Here is a 21,070-nt window from a genome sequence, read left to right as displayed (position 1 = left end):
CTAAGGAAGAGCCCTGAACTCTTCTCACATTCCCTATACAGGTTCTTTCAACCTGTCGCCGACCAGGATACCTAGGTCCCTCACTTACCCTGCACCTATCCCTTACTAGGGAACTGGCAAGTGCAGACACTGGTCCCATCGCTATTCTAATAAGACAGCAGGGAAAATAACAGACAGGGAAAAACAACAACACTTAGCTTGCTCTGCACTCATGCACCGGACCGCAGAGTAAGGCACCCGAACACCACTTCCAGCAGGATAACCACTGCTCCAGATCAGCTGCAAACAGCACTGCTCAAGATAGCTTCTCTGTTCAGAACGGTTGGCTTCCAAATGACCTGTATTACCAACAGTGAGCTACAGCACCTGATGACCTTTTATAGGATGGAGGATGGTTTTCACCACCTGCTGACTAATTAAACTTGTAGTAACACCAGCGGCCACTGGGGGGGGAAACCCCAGAAGCAGACTCACTAACTTGTAGTAACACCAGCGGCAAAAACCCATGTTAACCCCTGAGGGCCTGAAAGGAAAAAGGTTTATAAAAGACAATCCCGACTCTGATAGATCCAAAAATGGATCGTGACAGTAGATATGGATTTTAGACCGCAATTCTTTAATAATGACCTCTTCTGGGAAGTCTTCTCCAAACAGTAGATGAGCTTAGCTGGGTGTCACAGGTTGTTGCCAGTTCTGAGCTGATGGCACTACTGGACATCGTCCGATTTTAAAGGGAGTAAGCATGATGTTTTTTCATTCAGTTGCATGAAATTTAATTGGCCGATTACTGCATCTAAAGTCTTTAACATTGTCCATTCTTGGTGCTTCTTCAAAAGAGCTTGAACTGCACATCTTGAACAGCACATCAGCGCATTCTGTTTTAAAAATCTCTGCCTGAAAAGACCTTGCTAATGCAGTATACTAGTAATTATCTTTTGTGTTGTAGCAGTGCTCAGTCTTATCATGTATATAACCTGTGATATTAAACTGTCTTCCACAACCTCACCTTTGCAGTAAAGTTTGGCTGCTACTTACCTAGGTCTAAGCCTCCTACACAGCTGTTTCTACAGTATTTCAGTTATTGACACTGTTTCAACCTAGAATAATGATCATTATCACCTGCTTCATATAACTGGTTTTGTTTTTATATATTGGTTGCTTGTTATTATAAACATACAAATTGCTTGTCTTTGTCCATGTGTACCTAGAATATGTGATACTGCTGTGAAGGCAAAAGATGGCCACATGAAACATTGGTCTTTTGTCGATTTCTGTTTTGTTAATTAACTATACATTTTAGTAATTGATACAAGTAAACTCTAAACACCATTAATCCCCTTTCATTTGCAGCATTTTTCCACATTTGCCTAAAAGTTGTGTGCAGTGTTATATAGCTAAAAAATAAATATTACACAAGTAATATACTCTAATCAATAAATTTATGTAATATTGTGTAATAAAGGAAACAAATAGAAGATGCTATTACTGTATCTTAAATTATTACATACCATTTTGTGGATACCATATGTTAATGGGGTAATCATCAAGTCTAAAAAAAAGTCTGCAGCCATTCTATGTGAATGCAGAATGCTGAGTTGTGATAGTGTGCTATGCACACACTGTCATGATTCCCCTTTATACTCCTTGTGCGTGGCTGGTCACGTGACCACATGTTTGCAGTTTGTATACTTGTATTCACATGGCGACTAGACTTTCCTACTCTAGAACTTTGAGAAAAAATGAGAATCAGTCATAGTGCACAAATATTCCGCCAATCAATATAAAAATTAGTTATATTAATAAATCAGTCCAACATACAGCACTCTGCATAAAGAGTGGCTGATCTGTAGAATGCCCTACAAAGAAACAGCAATGATAACTTTAATAATATAGTAAATAATTAGTTACTGAAGGAGTTTTAGCCCTTTCCCACCCTATAACATTCTAATGCATTACATTACAGTAAGCTGATGTAATATTGTGTCACAGTGATGGTGAATACATAAACTGGTGCCAGGTCTTAAATTGCAGTTACTACCTGTATTATCAGTGGATGCTGGCTCTAACTGATTGCACCTTAATTTTGAATGCTGACTACAGCATCTAAGTGGTTAAACAGATGGAGGAAACTCCTTTTGTCACTTCATCAGCTCCGCAGTGATGTAATTGCAAGATGCATATGGTTTACCCTGGAACTTGTAGATTGTAAGCTTGCGAGCAGGGACCTCACTCCTAATGTCACTGTTTGAATTGTCTTAACTTGTATTGAATTTATTGCCTGTTCATGTCCCCACTTAATTGTAAAGTGCTGCGGAATATGTTGGCGCTATATAAATAAAATGTATTATTATTATTATTATAACTTGGGGCCAAATAAAGTCAGGGCCTAATAGCTTACCTATTTGCACTTTCATAGTATAATTGAATGGCGTACTGAGAGAATACTGCAGGCACCTGATCCATATCTCCTATTGCAAAGCAAATACATGAATTCTGAGTTTAGCTATAAGCACCCCCATTAACTTTTTTGCCCCTAAACATGCATATGTTGAGACAAAGTCACTGGCAAAGTACTGGAGAGGAGATATGTATCACTGCGGTTGTTAGCTTCAGTGATATGAACCTAGGAAAGCGCTACAGCACATTAAGTGCTGAAAGGGGTTAATCAGCCATGTTTAGGGCTAGGTTGAGTGAACAGCTGTATAGTGGATGGAGTCCAGAGGACAAATACACAGCTTTCTGGTTCATTCATTATTGAATAAGTCTGGAGGTGCAAGCTCCAGAGCTGTGTTTTCATGATACGGAAAGCTGAACCTTTTTATGTTTGTTCCTGAGTGGGTGGATCCCCGCCACAACACAGACTGTGTCATATGTTATGTTTTTGTTTTCCCATTAGGCTAGAAAGGCAGTGTTTATTTTGCTAATGCTGCACTGGTTTATGTAGTACCTTTAACCCCTTTACCCCCAAGGGTGGTTTGCATGTTAATGACAAGGCCAATTTTTACAATTCTAACCACTGTCCATTTATGAGGTAATAATTCTGGAACGTTTCCATGGATCCCGGTGATTCTGACATTGTTTTATCGTGACATATTGTACTTCATGTTAGTGGTAAAATTTCATTGCTATAACTTGCGTTTATTTGTGAAAAAAACGGAAATTTTCCAAATTTGAATTTCCATGCCCTTAAATCACAGAGATATGGCACACAAAATGCTTAATAAGTAACATTTCCCACATGATTACTTTACATCAGCACAATTTTGGAACCAAAAATTTTTTTTGTTAGGAAGTTATAAGGGTTAAAAATGACCAGCGATTTCTCATTTTTACAACACCATTTTTTTAGGGACCACATCACATTTGAAGTCACATCGCGTTGTTCCGAGGGTCTCAGGGAAGCATGCAGGGAGCCCCCTTCCTGCGCGATTCTTCCCTATGCCCGGTAAACTGCGATCATGTCTGATCACAGTGTGCCAGGGGTTAATGTGCCGGGAGCGGGTCCGCGACCGCTCCTGGCACATTGTGCCGAATGTCAGCTGTGATAAGCGGATGACACCTGGCCGCAATCAGCTGGTCGCTATGACCATAGTACGTCATAGCGACCAGCTGCGCTATGACATCCAGGAGTGCAGCTGGTCGCTATGATGTACTATCCCATCCATGGACATTAAGGCCCAGGGCACTTGGACGGGATAGTACGTCATATGTCAGGAAGGGGGTAATAAACTAGTGGAATATTTAAAGAGACAGCATTTCTGTGTCTATCTCTATGTGCAGTCATGTGAGCCAATCTACTACAATGTGAAGGCACTATAGTATAAATGTGTTAATATGCTCGTCTATCACAATCTTTTCCCATATCCAGCCCCACAGTGGTCCTCTCCTGAGTGATGTCACCGTTCTGCAGACTCTCCGGTCACATTGCGCGCTGTGAGACCCAAAAGTGGCTTTTTCAATGAAAGTTCATAGTGTGTCAGAATTACAGTACATAGACTCACTGGGGTGTGTCTTATAGTGTGATAAATACGGTACACAGATGCTCAGGATAAAGACCTGCACAGATAAAATATTTTCGGAATATACCGTGTATATTTTTGATGGATATACTTTTTTAGTTCTGGATTAAATTTGCCATCCTCGTGTAGATTTTAAAGATAAACATGTTTATTGACAGTGAGCCTTTGACATACCACATCCATCAGATCCTAACTCTTTTTGGTGATTGCTGTTCAATATGTACTTATTGGATAGTTTTTCTGACATCAACTTGTTCCTTTATTGTTGCCTGAGGTATATCATGTAGCTTCTGCTTGTATAATGTCACTCGTTTTGATGGTTGTGTGTATTTTTCACCTTAATTCTAAAATCCTGATGTGTCTTTTTGAGGGCTTTGTTTTTTTTCTATTGGTGATAACTCCCCCATCTGTCTTTTCTTTGAACCTACAGTTTGATTACTTTCGTCCTGAAAAAATAAAACGCGGCGCACCAGAATTCATTTGAAATGAAATACGCACATTTTAGGAAACACATCGTTTATTGTCTCATGCCTATTTTCCACCACTTCAGTTACACTGTTGCTTTTGGATATTTTTGTCAAGTAGATCAGAAAGTAATTGCCACTTTGCTGTTGAACTTTAAACTCCGATTGTGAAATGTGATCATTGATGTAAAATTAAATTTTACAGTTAATGGACCTATCAAATTTTATGCCAACATTTTATATGTGTACATTAAAAATACAATGCAGATGCTCTTATCATCTTAAACATTTATTTTTTATCTTACTGAGTAAGCTGACTCTGTCAAGCATTTTTGTACAATCGCAACCATGTGGGGAAGTTTGTGCTATATTTGTTTTAACCATATGTCACTCAGATTCAACTTTTAAACTTTTCCATTGGTCTGTCATCCATTTCTTCTGCTTACAATTCACACTGGCATACTATCACTGGATATTAATAGTAGCAGTCACAGTCGTCATAGCAAATAGTGAATGTGTGCAAGATGTATGATGCCAACAATGTCGGTATTAACCATGATTTGAAAGAGTGCAAAGTCTTCCTGGAAGCTCTTCTGAAGCTCTGCTTCCAATATCCAACTAAATTGTAAACACTTGCATGCTTTCCTGATACTAGAATACATATATATATATATATTTATATGTATATACACTAAAGAGTGTAGCAGCACACTGAGTTCACCAAAATATAGGTGCATCTCACAAAATTAGAAAATCACCAAAAAGTTAATTTATTTCAGTTCTTCAGTACAAAAAGTGGAACTCATATTATATAGAGTCATTACACACAGAGTGATCTATTTCAAGTGTTTATTTCTGTTAATGTTGATGATTGTAGCTTACAGCCAATGAAAACCCAAAAGTCATTATCTCAGTAAATTAGAATACTTTATAACATCAGCTTGAAAAAATGATTTTAAAATTCGAAATGTTGCCCTACCGAAATGTATATTGAGTAAATGCACTCAATACTTGGTCGGGGCTGCTTTGGCATCAAATACTGCATCAATGCGGCGTGGCATGGAGGTGATCAGTCTGTGGCACTGCCGAGGTGTTATAGAAGCCCAGGTTGCCTTGATAGCAGCCTTCAGCTCGTCTGCATGTTTGCGTCTGGTGTCTCTCATCTTCTTCTTGACAATACCCTATAGATTCTCTATGGGGTTAAGGTCAGAGGAGGTTTCTGGCCAATCAAGCACAGTGATACTGTTGTTTTTAAACCAGGTATTGGTACGTTTGGCAGTGTAGACAGGTGCCAAGTCCTGCTGGATAATGAAATTTCCATCTCCAAAATGCTTGTCAGCAGAGGGAAGCATGAAAGGCTCTAAAATTTCCTGGTAGACGACTGAGCTTACATTGGTCTTGATGAAACACTGTGTACCTATACCAGCAGATGACATGGCTCCCCAACCATCACTGATTGTGGAAACTTCACACTAGACCTTAAGCAGCTTGGATTGTCTCTCCACTCTTCCTCCAGACTCTGGGACCTTGATTTCCAAACGAAAAACACAGTGTTCTGACTTCTCTTAAAAATTGAAAGATGTCGAGCAGAGCCATCAGTTCAGAACTGGCCGGAACCAGTGGGACACAGTTATACATCCATCTACTGTTTAAAGAAGTCTGATAAGAAGTGGTCTCCATAGAATAATTGCAGCCAAAAAGCCATAGTTACAACAAAGAAACAAGCAAAGCGACTCAATTATGCATGAAAATATAGGAAATGAGGTTAAGAAAAATGGCAACAGGTTTTCTGGACTGATGACTAAAAATTGGTGAGTCTGTTCACCAATTTGCTTGAGAGTGGTGCAATAATGAGTGTCTGCAAGTGAAGCAAGGTAGAGATTCCTTGCAAGTTTGATGCTACATTTCTGCAAAATGGAGTTAGAGATATGGTCAGGATTACTTGTATATTTAATGCTGTGATAGGCAAATAGATACTTATCCATCATGCAGTACCATCAGGGAGATGTTTGATTGACTCAAAATCTACTCTGCAGTATTAATTTGGTTTAGATATCTTTTTTGCTCATTCACTTTTAATTTTTTTAACTGATAAAAATAATCTATTAAATAAACTTCTATTTTTTTTAAGAATTCTTACTTTGCAGCATTTTCCCTACACTCACCAAAAACTTTAAATTTTTACACAGTACTGCATATACTTGTATATTATATTACGGTATGTGAGCGTTAAGAAAAAATGTAAACTTTAAAGAATATGTATATTTTCTTTTTTGTTATGCAGATGTCACAAGGAGGCTAGAATTTAACCTGGATGCCTTACTTGAAGAGGCTAGACAAAAAAATCTTCCTAGGACATTAGGAACAGAAGGTAAAGATAGCCCAAAAAAAGAGGTATGTACAAATACATAGCCATTAGCACGTTAATGGTGTTTTAAAACTGTGGGGAAAAAACCTTAAACTTTCAGAATCCTAAAAATCCCATATCATTCACTGCAGCAGCATCTTTTACATTGCTGACCATGTGTGTTCAGCTGTCTCTGGTACTGTAGCATATCTTCAAAAAATTTTTCCTCTATATATTGATCAAACACAACATTAACCCCTTAACGACTGCAGGTAAGCCATTTAACGGTGGCAGTTAAGGGTACTTATTCCTCAGTGCCACATTTTAATGGCGCTGAGAAATAAGTGAATAGCGCCCCCCAGCGTCGGAATTTCTCCGGGGTCTCGCCCTAAGAACATGATGTGAGTTGGTTTTTGCCAACCCCAGTGTTGTGATCACCATTACTCACTCTTTAGGTACATCAAGGGGTCTCCAAACGTGACATGGTGCCCGTCATTGATTGCAGCCAATTTTTGGTTCAAAAAGTCAAATAGTGCTCCCTTCCTTCTGAGCCCTGCCATGTTGCCAAACAGTGGCTTTAATAATAATAATAATAATAATAATAATGATACATTTTATTTCTATAGTGCCAACATATTCTGCAGCACTTTACTTTCTCCCACATACGGGGTATCGGTGTACTCAGAAGAAATTTCATAACAAATGTTGTGGTCCATTTTCTCCTGATAGCCTTGTGAAGATAAAAAAAAGTTTGGTTCCAAAGTAATTTTTTTGTGAAAAAAAGTAAAATGTTAATTTTTTCCTCCCGATATTGCTTTAGTTCTCGTGAAGCACCTGAAGGATTAATAGACTTCTTGAATATACTTTTGCGCACCTTGAGGGGTGTAGTTTTTAGAATGGTGTCACTTTTGGATATGTTATATCATATTGACCCCTCAAACTCACTTCAAATGTGAGGTGGTCCCTAAAAAATGGTGTTAATTTTGTTGGAAAAATGAGAAATCGCTGGTCAACTTTTAACCCTTATAACGTCCTTACAAAAATATATATACGTTTCCAAAACTGTGCTGATGTAAACTAGACATGTGGGAAATGTTATTTATTAACTATTTTGTGCGATATGACTCTCTGATTTATGGGCACAAAAATTAAAAATTTGAAAATTGCAAAATTTTAAAAATTTTTGCCAAATTTCTGTTTTTTTCATAAATAAACGCAAGTCATATCGAAGAAATTTTTACCACTAGCACGTAGTACAAAATGTCACAAAAAAAACAATATCACAATCAGTTTGATCCGTTGAAGTGTTCCAGAGCTATAACCTCATAAAGTGACTGTGGTCAGAAATGTAAAAATATGCTTGGTCATGAAGTACCAAATTGGCTTTGTCACTAAGGGGTTAAACTACATGCCCAAATTTTTCTAGGCTCCTCTCATGCAATCAAAACAGTTCTGAACTGAACAAGAGTGCTGCAGCTGTGCATTTGTATCCAGCACATCCCATAGAAAAATGATCTTTCTGATTGAGATCTAGAAACTTTAGAGGCCATATCAACACATTTTAACATTGGTCTGACCTGCGTATTCTTCTAAAAATTCCACTACTATTAGGGAATACCTTTGAAATGTAGGGGCTCACTTGGTCTGCAACAATGTAAAATAGATGATAGGTTTCAAAGTGACATTCAACAGAATTCCAGGAATCAAGTATTCCCAGGAAAACATCGTCTCTGTCAGCCTTCTTCTGAAAGTGCTGCGTGGTGCCATCTCATACCCATGTTAGTGTTGCATAAACATCTGGCTGTCCACATACAGTCATATGTAAAAGTTTGAGCACCCCTATTAATGTTAACCTTTTTTCTTTATAACAATTTTGGTTTTTGCAACAGCTATTTCAGTTTCATATATCTAATAACTGATGGACTCAGTTATATTTCTGGATTCAAATGAGGTTTATTGTACTAACAGAAAATGTGCAATCTGCATTTAAACAAAATTTGACCGGTGCAAAAGTATGGGCACCCTTATCATTTTCTTGATTTGAACACTCCTAACTACTTTTTACTGACTTCCTGAAGCACTAAATTGGTTTTGTAACCTCATTGAGCTTTGAACTTCATAGCCAGGTATATCAAATCATGAGAAAAGGTATTTAAAGTGGCCACTTGCAAGTAGTTCTCCTATTTGATTCTCCTATAAAGAGTGGCATCATGGGCTCCTCAAATCAACTCTCAAATGATCTGAAAACAAAGATTATTCAACATAGCTTTTCAGGGGAAGGATACAAAAAGTTGTCTCAGTGATTTAACCTGTCAGTTTCCACTGTGAGGAACATAGTTAGGAAATGGAAGAACACAGGTACAGTTCTTGTTAAGCCCAGAAGTGGCAGGCCAAGAAAAATATCAGAAAGGCAGAGAAGAAGAATGGTGAGAACAGTCAAGGACAATCCACAGACCACCTCCAAAGACCTGCAGCATCATCTTGCTGCAGATGGTGTCACTGTGCATCGGTCAACAATACAGCGCATGCATAACGCCTTTTTGTATGACCAAATAACTCAATATTTGTTTCATCAGTCCACAGGACCTTCTTACAAAATGTAACTGGCTTGTCCAAATGTGCTTTTGCATACCTCAGGCGACTCTGTTTGTGGCGTGCTTGCAGAAACGGCTTCTTTCGCATCACTCTCCCATACAGCTTCTCCTTGTGCAAAGTGCGCTGTATTGTTGACCGATGCACAGTGACACCATCTGCAGCAAGATGATGCTGCAGGTCTTTGGAGGTGGTCTGTGGATTGTCCTTGACTGTTCTCACCATTCTTCTTCTCTGCCTTTCTGATATTTTTCTTGGCCTGCCACTTCTGGGCTTAACAAGAACTGTACCTGTGTTCTTCCATTTCCTTATTATGTTCCTCACAGTGGAAACTGACAGGTTAAATCTCTGAGACAACTTTTTGTATCCTTCCCCTGAAAAGCTATGTTGAATAATCTTTGTTTTCAGATCATTTGAGAGTTGTTTTGAGGAGCCCATGATGCCACTCTTCATAGGAGAATCTAATAGGAGAACTACTTGCAAGTGGCCACTTTAAATACCTTTTCTCATGATTTGATACACCTGGCTATGAAGTTCAAAGCTTAATGAGGATACAAAACCAATTTAGTGCTTCAGGAAGTCAGTAAAAAGTAGTTAGGAGTGTTCAAATCAAGAAAATGATAAGGGTGCCCATACTTTTGCACCGGTCAAATTTTGTTTAAATGCAGATTGCACATTTTCTGTTAGTACAATAAACCTCATTTGAATCCAGAAATATAACTGAGTCCATCAGTTATTAGATATATGAAACTGAAATAGCTGTTGCAAAAACCAAAATTGTTATAAAGAAAAAAGGTTAACATTAATAGGGGTGCCCAAACTTTTACATATGACTGTATTGTAAAAGAAATTTTGATTTATCATACCAGGATACCTTCATCCATTTTTGGGACGCTTTTCCTTTTTTCAGTAAGAATACCTTCTTCCATTGCTCCATCAACCATTTTTGAAGAACATTTGTGAGGTTAGTCGCTGATGTTGGATAAAAGGGTCTGATTTGCATTCTCTGTTCTAGTTGGACCCAAATATTTTTGATGGGGTTGTCTTAAGGACTCTGTGCAGGTCAATAAAGCTATTTAACACCAAACTGACGCAACCATGCCATTATGGTCCTTGCTTTGACACTGGGGCAGTCATCTTTGACACTGGGGCAGTCATGCTTCAACAGAGAAGAGCCGTCTCCAAACTCCAAACTGTTGCCACAAAGCTGGAAGCGTATAATGGATAAATAATGTCCAAGAATTCTCTTCACTGGAACTATGAGGCCAAGGCCAATGCCTCCTCTACCAAATTTTAGAGATAGCTTAGTGCCGTCAAACAGCTAACGTTGTCCTTGAAATCGTTAAACTCAAACTTATCAATCAGACTGCCAGAAGCATTATTCATTACTCAATGCTAGGAAGTTCAGTAGCAACAAGCTTATCGCCACTCCATCCTTCCTTTCTCATTGTGGTTTGAGATATAAGGCTTGAATGCAGCTGCATGACCATGAAAACCAACTTCATTAGGAACCCAACGCTCAGTTTTTTGCTGCTCTTTTTATAACAATACTTTTTATTGTTTTCTAACATCTATAATCATAGAATAAAATTACCATATATACTCGAGTATAAGCCAACCCGAGTATAAGCCAAGGCCCCTAATTTTGCCACAAAAAACTGGGAAAACTTATTGACTCTAGTATAAGCCTAGGGTGGGAAATGCAGCAGCTACTGGTAAATTTCAAAAATAAAAATAGATACCAATAAAAGTAAAATTAATTGAGACATCAGTAGGTTAAATGTTTTTGAATATCCATATTGAATCAGGAGCCCCATATAATGCTCCATACAAAATACGCCCCATATAATGCTCCATAAAGTTCATGATGGGCCTCAGAAGATGCTCCATACAAAAAATATGCCCCATATAATGCTGCACAAAGGTTAAAAATAGCCCAGAAGATGCTCCATATTAAAATATGCCCCATATAATGCTTCAAAAGGGTTAATGATGGCCCCATAAGATGCTCTATAGAATAATATGCCTGATATAATACTCCATAAAAGTTAATGGCCCCATAAGATTCCCCATATAATGCTCCATAAAGGTTGATGGCCCCATAAGATGCTCCATAGATATAAAGTATATGCCCCATATGCTGCTGCTGCGATTAAAAAAAAATGACATACTCGTCTATTGTCGCTGGGGGTCAAGTGCCAGTGTCCTGAACAGGCGGGGACCCTGGCGCTATGGGGGCCAGGTGCCAGTGTCACCGCTGGTTCAGGGCCCCAGCACCTGCGATATTCACCTGTCCCCGTTCCATCGCCGCATGCCGCTCTGTCTTCCGGGTCTCGGCAGTGACTGTTCAGGCAGAGGGGGTGCACTAGCCACGTCATCGCACCCTCTGACCTGAACGTTACAGCCAGAGGACGCGGAAGACAGAGTGGCGTGCGGCAGTAGAACAAGACAGGTGAATATTGCATGGCTCCCCCCATCCTCCCCATCATACTCACCCTCTCCTGGTGCGGTCTCTGTACTTCTTGCTTCTCTGATGGCAGCTCCTTCCAGTGCTCAGCGGTCACATGGTACCGCTCATTAAAGTAATGAATATGCGCATATTCATTACTTTAATGAGCAGTACCACGTGACCGCTGAACACAGGAAGAGCTGTGGCGCCAGAGACCATCGGAGAAGCAGGGAAGTGCAGAGACCGCACCAGGAAGGGGTGAGTATGATCTGACAGCCACCGGTTCCCGCGCTCCCCCTCCCGCCTACCCCCTGGGACAATAACTCGAGTATAAGCCAAAAGGAGCACTTTCATCCTAAAAAAATGGGCTGAAAATCTTGGCTTATACTCGAGTATATACAATGATTTACAAACTCTCAGAATTGGTATCCTTTCTTCCATTTTCAAAATAAAAGGATCATAAACAGAGTAACTGAAAAAGAAAAAGAATTAAAACAAAATATACAATTCCCCAACTACTCTCCCTCTACTCAGACATGGAGGATATACTATATATTTTTTCAGTGTTCACTTCTATCCTATGATTCTCTTGGCCAAAGTAACCCCTTAGATGTTGCATTTCCTTATTTAATCTCTAGACTATGTTCTCCTGTTAGCCTGTATCTCTCATACCTTTTTTGCTCCACATTCAGATCAATTGTTTTCCAGTAAATGCCAACTGGTCTGGTCAAAGGGCTTCATGATTTTATGAAGTTCATCCTTTATGTAATAATTGAGTAAAAAACTTTCCATTTTATCATAAGTGATTTTACATATCTTTCCTTATCACATTCTGCTTCCATCCTTTCCAAATGAAATACAGCCTTCACTTGGCCTATTATCGCTTTCCAATTTGGAATACATTCAGATAAACAATGTTTTAACAAGCTTCTTTTGGCTATTAAACTGATTGTATGGAATATTGGAGTTAGTTTTTCCTTCTCTTTTTGTTGTACACCTTCTTCACTCCTCCAGTAATGGAAAAGAAATGGTAACGGATATAGAGGAAAACTCTTAACACCCGTATTTTCCAATTTTATGTCTTCTCAGAATTCTTGTACTTTAGAGCAACTCCACAACCAATGTAATAAGTCTGAATCTTTAACCCCTTCCTGACATGAGACGTACTATCCCGTCCATGGGACCCGGGCCCCTATGCCCATGGACGGGATAGTACGTCTACCGCGATCAGCGGCGCCCACGTGGTGAGCGCCGCTGATCACGGCCGGGTGTCAGCTGATTATCACAGCTGACACCCGGCACAATGTGTCAGGGGCGGTCACGTTAACCCCTTGCACACCGCGATCAAACATGATCGCGGTGTACCGGGGGTTAAAGGGAAGCATCGGCAGGGAGGGGGCTCCCTCCGTGCTTCCCTGAGCCCCCCACGGCAGCGCAATGTGCAGCGCTGCTGCGGGGGGTTCCTTTCCTGCAGGCCCCCGAATCCAAGATGGCGACGGGGGCCTTCGGGAGCCTGCAGGAAGCTGGCTTCCTCAGTGCCTGCAAAGCGCAGGCATGAGGAAGCCTTCTGCAGTGCCTGTGACAGAATATTCCCCCAAATAAATCCATTTTTTAGAAATGAAAAAAAACAAAACAATAAAAGTACACATATTAGGTATCGCCGCGTCCGTAACGACCCGCCCTATAAAACTGTCCCATTAGTTAACCCCTTTAGCGAACCACTTAAAAAATAAAAATAAAAAACGAAGCAAAAATAATGATTTATTATCATACCGCCAAACAAAAAGTGTAATAACGCGCGATCAAAAAGACGCATATAAATATCCATGGTACCGCTGAAAACGTCATCTTGTCCCGCAAAAAACGAGCTGCCACACAGCATCATCCGCAAAAAAATAAAAAAGTTATAGCTCGCAGAATAAAGCGATGCAAAAATAATTATTTTTTATATAAAATAGTTTTCATTGCATAAAACCGACAAAACATAAAAAAACTACCTAAATAAGGTATCTCTGTAAGCGTACTGACCCAAAGAATAAAACCGCTTTATCAATTTTATCGCACGCGGAACGGTGTAAACGCACCCCCCCAAAAGAAATTCATGAAACGCTGGTTTTTGTTCATTCTGCGTCCCAAAAATCGGAATAAAAAGCGATCAAAAAATGTCACGTGCCCGAAAATGGTACCAATAAAAACGTCAACTCGTCCCGCAAAAAATAAGATCTCACATGACTCGGTGGGTCAAAATATGGAAAACTTAGAGCTCTCAATATGTGGTGATGCAGAAACTATTTTTACAATAAAAAGCGTCTTTTAGCGTGTGACAGCCGCCAAACATAAAAACCGCCATAAATAGTAAATCAAACCACCCGTTATCACCCCCTTAGATAGGGAAATATAATAAAATAAAAAAAGTATTTATTTCCATTTTTCCATCAGGGTTAGGGTTAGGGTTAGGGCTAGGGTTAGGGTAGGGTTAGGGCTAGGGTTAGGGTTAGGGCTAGGGTTAGGGTTAGGGTTAGGGCTGAGATTAGGGTTAGGGGTGTGTTGGGGTTCGTGTTGGAGTTAGAATTGAGGGTTTCCACTGTTTGGGCACATCAGGGGCTCTCCAAATGCAACATGGCGTCTGATCTCAATTCCAGCCAATTCTGAGTTGAAAAAGTCAAATGGTGCTCCTTCCCTTCCAAGCTCTGCCATGCGCCCAAACAGTGTTTTACCCCCACATGTAGGGTATCAGCCTACTCAGGTCAAATTGCAAAACAATTTTTGGGGTCCAATTTCTCCTGTTACCCTTAGGAAAATAAAAAATTGGGGGCAAAAATATCATTTTTGTGGAAAAAAATAATTTTTTTATTTTCACGCCCGAGCGTTATAAACTTCTGTGAAGCACTTGGGGGTTCAAAGTGCTCACCACACATCTAGATAAGTTCCGTGGGGGGCCTAGTGTCGAAAATGGGGTCACTTGTGGGGAGTTTCAATAGTTTAGGTACATCAGGGGCTCTCCAAACGCACATGACACCCGCAGACCATTCCATCAAAGTCTGCATTCCAAAATGTCACTGCTTCCCTTCCGAGCCCCGACGTGTGTCCATACAGTAGTTTTCTCCCACATATGGGGTGTCAGCGTACTCATGACAAATTGGACAACAACTTTTGGGGTCCAATTTCTCCTGTTACCCTTGGGAAAATAAAAAAATTGGCGACTAATTGATCATGTTTGTGGAAAAAATACGATTTTTTTATTTTCATGCCCGGGCATTATAAACTTCTGTGAAGCCCTGTGAAGTGCTCACCACACATCTATATAAGTTCCTTAGGGGGTCTCGTTTCCAAAATGGGGTCATTTGTGGGGGTTTCCTCTGTTTAGGTACATTAGGGACTCTCCAAAGGCAACATGACACCCGCAGACCATTCCATCAAAGTCTGCATTCCAAAACGTCACTACTTCCCTTCCGAGCCCTGACGTGTGTCCATACAGTAGTTTTCTCCCACATATGGGGTGTCAGCATACTCATGACAAATTGGACAACAACTTTTGGGGTCCAATTTCTCCTGTTACCCTTGGGAAAATGAAAAAATTGGGGACTAATTGATCATGTTTGTGGAAAAAATACGATTTTTTTATTTTCATGCCCGGGCATTATAAACTTCTGTGAAGCCCTTGGGGGTTCAAAGTGCTCACCACACATCTAGATAAGTTCCTTAGAGGGTCTCGTTTCCAAAATGGGGTCATTTGTGGGGTTTTCCACTGTTTAGGTACATTAGGGGCTCTCCAAAGGCAATATGACACCCGCAGACCATTCCATCAAAGTCTGCATTCCAAAACGTCACTACTTCCCTTCCGAGCCCTGACGTGTGTCCATACAGTAGTTTTCTCCCACATATGGGGTGTCAGCATACTCAGGACAAATTATAGAATCATAGAATCATAGAATCGTAGAGTTGGAAGGGACCTCCTGGGCCATCTGGTCCAACCCCCTGCTCAAAGCAGGATTCGCTAAATCATCCCAGTCAGATGTCTGTCCAGCCTCTGTTTGAAGACTTCCATTGAAGGAGAACTCACCACTTCTCGTGGCAGCCTGTTCCACTCATTGATCACTCTAACTGTCAAAAAGTTTTTTCTAATATCTAATCTGTGTCTCCTCCCCTTCAGTTTCATCCCATTGCTTCTAGTCTTTCCTTGTGCAAATGAGAATAAAGTTGATCCTTCTACAATGTGACAGCCCTTTAGATATTTGTAGACAGCTATTAAGTCTCCTCTCAGTCTTCTCTTTTGCAAACTAAACATTCCCAAATCCTGCAACCTTTCCTCATAAGACAGGGATTGCAGACCGGTCACAATTCTGGTCGCTCTTTTCTGAACTTGCTCCAGTTTGTTGATGTCTTTTTTAAAATGTGGTGCCCAAAACTGGACACAATATTCCAGATGAGGTCTGACCAAAGAGGAGTAGAGGGAAATAATGACTTCACGTGATCTAGACTGTATGCTTCTGTTAATACATCCTAGAATTGCATTTGCCTTTTTTGCTGCTGCATCACACTGTTGACTCATATTCAGTCTGTGATCTATTAGTATACCCAAGTCTTTTTCACATGTGCTGTCACTTAGCCCTATTCCTCCCATTCTGTATATGCTTTTTTCATTTTTATTGCCCATATGTAGTACTTTGCATTTCTCCCTGTTAAAAATCATTCTGTTAGTTGCTGCCCACTTCTCCAGTTTATTTAAATCTTTTTGAATCCTCTCTCTCTCTTCTCTAGTATTAGCTATCCCTCCTAGCTTTGTGTCATAAGCAAATTTAATCAGATTACCCTCAATTCCTTCATCTAAATCGTTGATAAAGATGTTGAACAATACAGGGCCCAGGACAGAGCCCTGTGGTACCCCACTTGAGACATTCTTCCAACTGGATGTGCAGCCATTTACGACCACTCTTTGGGTCCGATCACTAAGCCAGTTATGAATCCACCTAACAGTTGCCTTGTCCATTCCATACTTAGTCATTTTTTCAATAAGGATTTTATGAGAGACTTTGTCAAATGCTTTGCTGAAGTCAAGATATACTATATCTACAGCATTTCCTTGATCCACCCAATCAGTGATACCGTCATAGAAGGAAATTAAGTTAGTCTGACATGACTTATTAGTTACAAACCCATGCTGACTCTGTTTAATCACTTCATTCTTATCCAGGTATTGACATACATGTTGTTTAATAATTTGTTCAAAGATCTTTCCTGGTATAGAAGTCAGACTCACCGGCCTATAGTTGCCTGGGTCCACCTTCTTCCCCTTTTTGAAGATAGGAACAACATTTGCTCTTCTCCAGTCTTCTGGCACTTCTCCTGTTCTCCAAGAATTTTCAAAGATTATGGAGAGGGGTTCAAAAATTTCTTCTGCTATCTCCTTCAGTACTCTGGGGTGTAATTCATCTGGTCCTGGAGACTTGAATTCATTTAGGTTAGCTAAGTGTTTCCTTACTATCTTTCTGTTTATAGATATCCTGGATTCTTCTATTCCCTTAATAGGACAGTGAATAACAGTTGATGTTACATTTCCTTTCTCAGAGAAAACAGATGCAAAATAGGAATTTAAAAGTTCAGCCTTCTCAACATCCTGTCTTACCATTTCATCATTTTCATCCTGTAAAAATCCTATAGCATCTTTGACTTTTCTTTTACTTTTGACATATCCCCAAAATCCTTTATTATTGCTTTTGACATCTCTTGCAAGCCTCAATTCATTTTCAGCTTTAGTTAATCTGATTTGTGCCCTGCAAGTTCTGCAAACAGCATTATATTCTTCTTTAGATATGCCTCCCTCTTTCCATTTTATAAACATTTTTTTCTTCCTTTTAAGCATGTGCTTAAGTTCTGTGTTCATCCATCCTGGTTTCCTTAAATGCTTCCTATTCTTCCCTCTTTTTGGAATTGTTAACAACTGTGCTTTGAGAATTTCATTTTTCAAGATTTCCCATCCTTCCTGGACATTTTTGTCTTTAAGGATATCCAGCCATTGGATCCCTCCAATTCTCTTTCTGAAACCCTTAAAATCTGCCTTTCTGAAATCTAACCTTGACGTCTGAGTCTTCACAGGTCTTCCGCCTCTAGTTATCCAAAATTCTAAAATAGCATGGTCGCTACCTCCTAGGGTCCCAGCCACTTTTACCTCCTCAACCATTTCCTCCCTGTTTATAAGGATTAGATCCATGGTAGCAGTTCCCCTTGTTTTCTCCCCTACCTTTTGGAAGATAAAGTTGTCAGCAAGAGAGGATAAGAATTTCCTTGACCTGTTAGTTTTGCCTGAGAGAGATTTCCAACAAATGTCTGGATAGTTGAAATCTCCCATGACAACTATGTCATATTTTTTGGAGAACTTGGCCATTTGATGCATAAAGAGTTCATCCATATCTTCAGCTTGCACAGGCGGCCTGTAGTAAATGCCTACAATGGTGTCCTTTCCATTGTTCTGTCCTTGTATTCTTACCCAAACAGTTTCCACAGAACTTCCAGTCTCTGAAGCTTCAATCTCTGTGCAGATATACGCGTTTCTAACATACAATGCGACACCTCCTCCTCGTTTATCAAGTCTGTTTTTTGCAAATAAGTTGTATCCTTCTAGTCTTGTATTCCAATCATGTGTATTGTCCCACCAAGTTTCAGTGATTCCAATGACATCATATTTCTTTTCCTGTGTTAGTAGTTCCAATTCTCCTTGTTTGTTGCCCATGCTTTGTGCATTAGTATAGAAACATTTTAGATTGTGATTGGTTTCTCTTTCTCCAATATTTTTATTAATTAGATTCTTTTGTCTTTGTTCTTGCCTTCCACTTCTAATAGCAGAGTTCTCAATAGCATTTGTCAGGTGTATGGCTTTTTCTGGTCTTTTGCTTCCCTTCCCATGTTGTTCTAGTTTAAAGCTCTCCTTACAAGTGTAGCAAGGCGACTTCCAAATACATGCTTTCCAGTCTTCGTAAGGTGCACCCCATCTCTAGCAAGTAGTCCATCGTATAAGTAATTCACTCCGTGATCCAGAAATCCAAATCGTTGCTGACGGCACCATCGACGTAGCCAGTTGTTCACCTGCAGAATCTTATTCCACCTCCTTGTTCCATGGCCATCCACTGGGAGGATGGAAGAGAAGACCACCTGCGCTCCCAGTTCTTTCACTTTCTTGCCTAAGTCTTCAAAGTCTCTGCAGATGGTTTCCAGGTCATTTTTTGCGGTGTCATTTGTCCCCACATGTAGTAGCAGGAATGGGTAGTCATCTGTAGGTCTGAAGAGTCCTGATATCCTGTCAGACACATCTTTAATTTTTGCACCTGGAAGACAGCACATTTCTCTTGAAGTTATATCCGGTCTGCAAATAGCGGCCTCTGTTCCTCTCAACAGGGAATTGGACAACAACTTTTGGTGTTCAATTTCTCCTGTTACCCTTGGGAAAATAAAAAAATTGGCGACTAATTGATCATGTTTGTGGAAAAAATACGATTTTTTTATTTTCATGCCCGGGCATTATAAACTTCTGTGAAGCCCTTGGGGGTTCAAAGTGCTCACAACACATCTAGATAAGTTCCTTAGGGGGTCTCGTTTCCAAAATGGGGTCATTTGTGGGGGTTTCCACTGTTTAGGTACGTTAGGGGCTCTCCAAAGGCAACATGACACCCGCAGACCATTCCATCAAAGTCTGCATTCCAAAACGTCACTACTTCCCTTCCGAACCTTGACGTGTGTCCATACAGTAGTTTTCTCCCACATATGGGCTGTCAGCGTACTCAGGACAAATTGGACAACAACTTTTGGGGTTCAATTTCTCCTGTTACCCTTGGGAAAATAAAAAAATTGGCGACTAATTGATCATGTTTGTGGAAAAAATACGATTTTTTTATTTTCATGCCCGGGCATTATAAACTTCTGTGAAGCCCTTGGGGGTTCAAAGTGCTCACAACACATCTAGATAAGTTCCTTAGGGGGTCTCGTTTCCAAAATGGGGTCATTTGTGGGGGTTTCCACTGTTTAGGTACGTTAGGGGCTCTCCAAAGGCAACATGACACCCGCAGACCATTCCATCAAAGTCTGCATTCCAAAACGTCACTACTTCCCTTCCGAGCCCTGACGTGTGTCCATACAGTAGTTTTCTCCCACATATGGGGTATCATCATACTCAGGACAAATTGGACAACAACTTTTGGGGTCCAATTTCTCCTGGTACCCTTGGGAAAATAAAAAAATGGTGACTAAAAGATCATGTTTGTGGAAAAAATACGAATTTTTTATTTTCACGCCCGGGGGTTATAAACTTCTGTGAAGCACTGGGGGGTTCAAAGTGCTCACCACACATCTAGATAAGTTCCTTGGGGGGTCTAGTTTACAAAATGGTATCATTTGTGGGGGGTTTCCACTGTTTAGGTACATCAGGGGTTTTCCAATCGCGACATGGTGTCAGATCTCAATTCCAGCCAAAAACGTCAAATGGCACTGCTTCCCTTCCGAGCTCTGCCATGTGCCCAAATAGTGGTTTACCCCCACATGTGGGGTATCAGCGTACTCAGGACAAATTGCACAATAACTTTTAGGGTCCTGTTACCCTTGGAAAAATAAGAATTGAGGGTGAAAAGATCATTTTCGTGGAAAAAATATGATTTTTTAATTGTACGGCTTTATGTTATAAACTTCTGTGAAGCCCTTGGGGGTTCAAAGTTCTCACCACACATCTAGATAAGTTCCTCAGGGGGTCTAGTTTCCAAAATGGTGTCATTTGTGGGGGGTTTGCACTGTTTTGGTACATCAGGGGTTTTCCAATCGCGACATGGTGTCCGATCTCAATTCCAGCCAAAAACGTCAAATGGCGCTGCTTCCCTTCCGAGCTCTGCCATGCGCCCAAATAGTGGTTTACCCCCCACATGTGGGGTATCAGCGTACTCAGGATAAATTGCACAATAACTTTTAGGGTCCTATTACCCTTGGAAAAATAAGAATTGAGGGTGAAAAGATCATTTTTGTGAAAAAAATATGATTTTTTAATTGTACGGCTGTATGTTATAAACTTCTGTGAAGTCCTTGGGGGTTCAAAGTTCTCACCACACATCTAGATAAGTTCCTTAGTGGGTCTAGTTTCCAAAATGGTGTCATTTGTGGGGGGTTTCCACTGTTTTGGAACATCAGGGGTTTTCCAATCGCGACATGATGTCCGATCTCA

The 21,070-nt window shown here is 40.2% G+C and overlaps 1 protein-coding gene across 1 annotated transcript in view; it reads left to right on the top strand.

The window, feature by feature from the left end:
* FAM227B (family with sequence similarity 227 member B) overlaps positions 1-21,070 on the top strand; it is a 1,066,637-nt gene that overhangs the window by 805,186 nt on the left and 240,381 nt on the right. Inside the window, 2 exon segments of the mRNA XM_073568466.1 lie at positions 6,768-6,881; positions 10,722-10,734. Of these exon segments, the coding sequence (XP_073424567.1) occupies positions 6,768-6,881; positions 10,722-10,734 (127 nt within the window).

This window comes from Dendrobates tinctorius, unplaced genomic scaffold, assembly GCF_039654945.1.
Source record: "Dendrobates tinctorius isolate UK_male_01 unplaced genomic scaffold, ASM3965494v1 ptg000022l, whole genome shotgun sequence".
Taxonomy (NCBI): Eukaryota; Metazoa; Chordata; class Amphibia; order Anura; family Dendrobatidae; genus Dendrobates; species Dendrobates tinctorius.
This window is presented reverse-complemented; position numbering and strand designations above follow the sequence as displayed.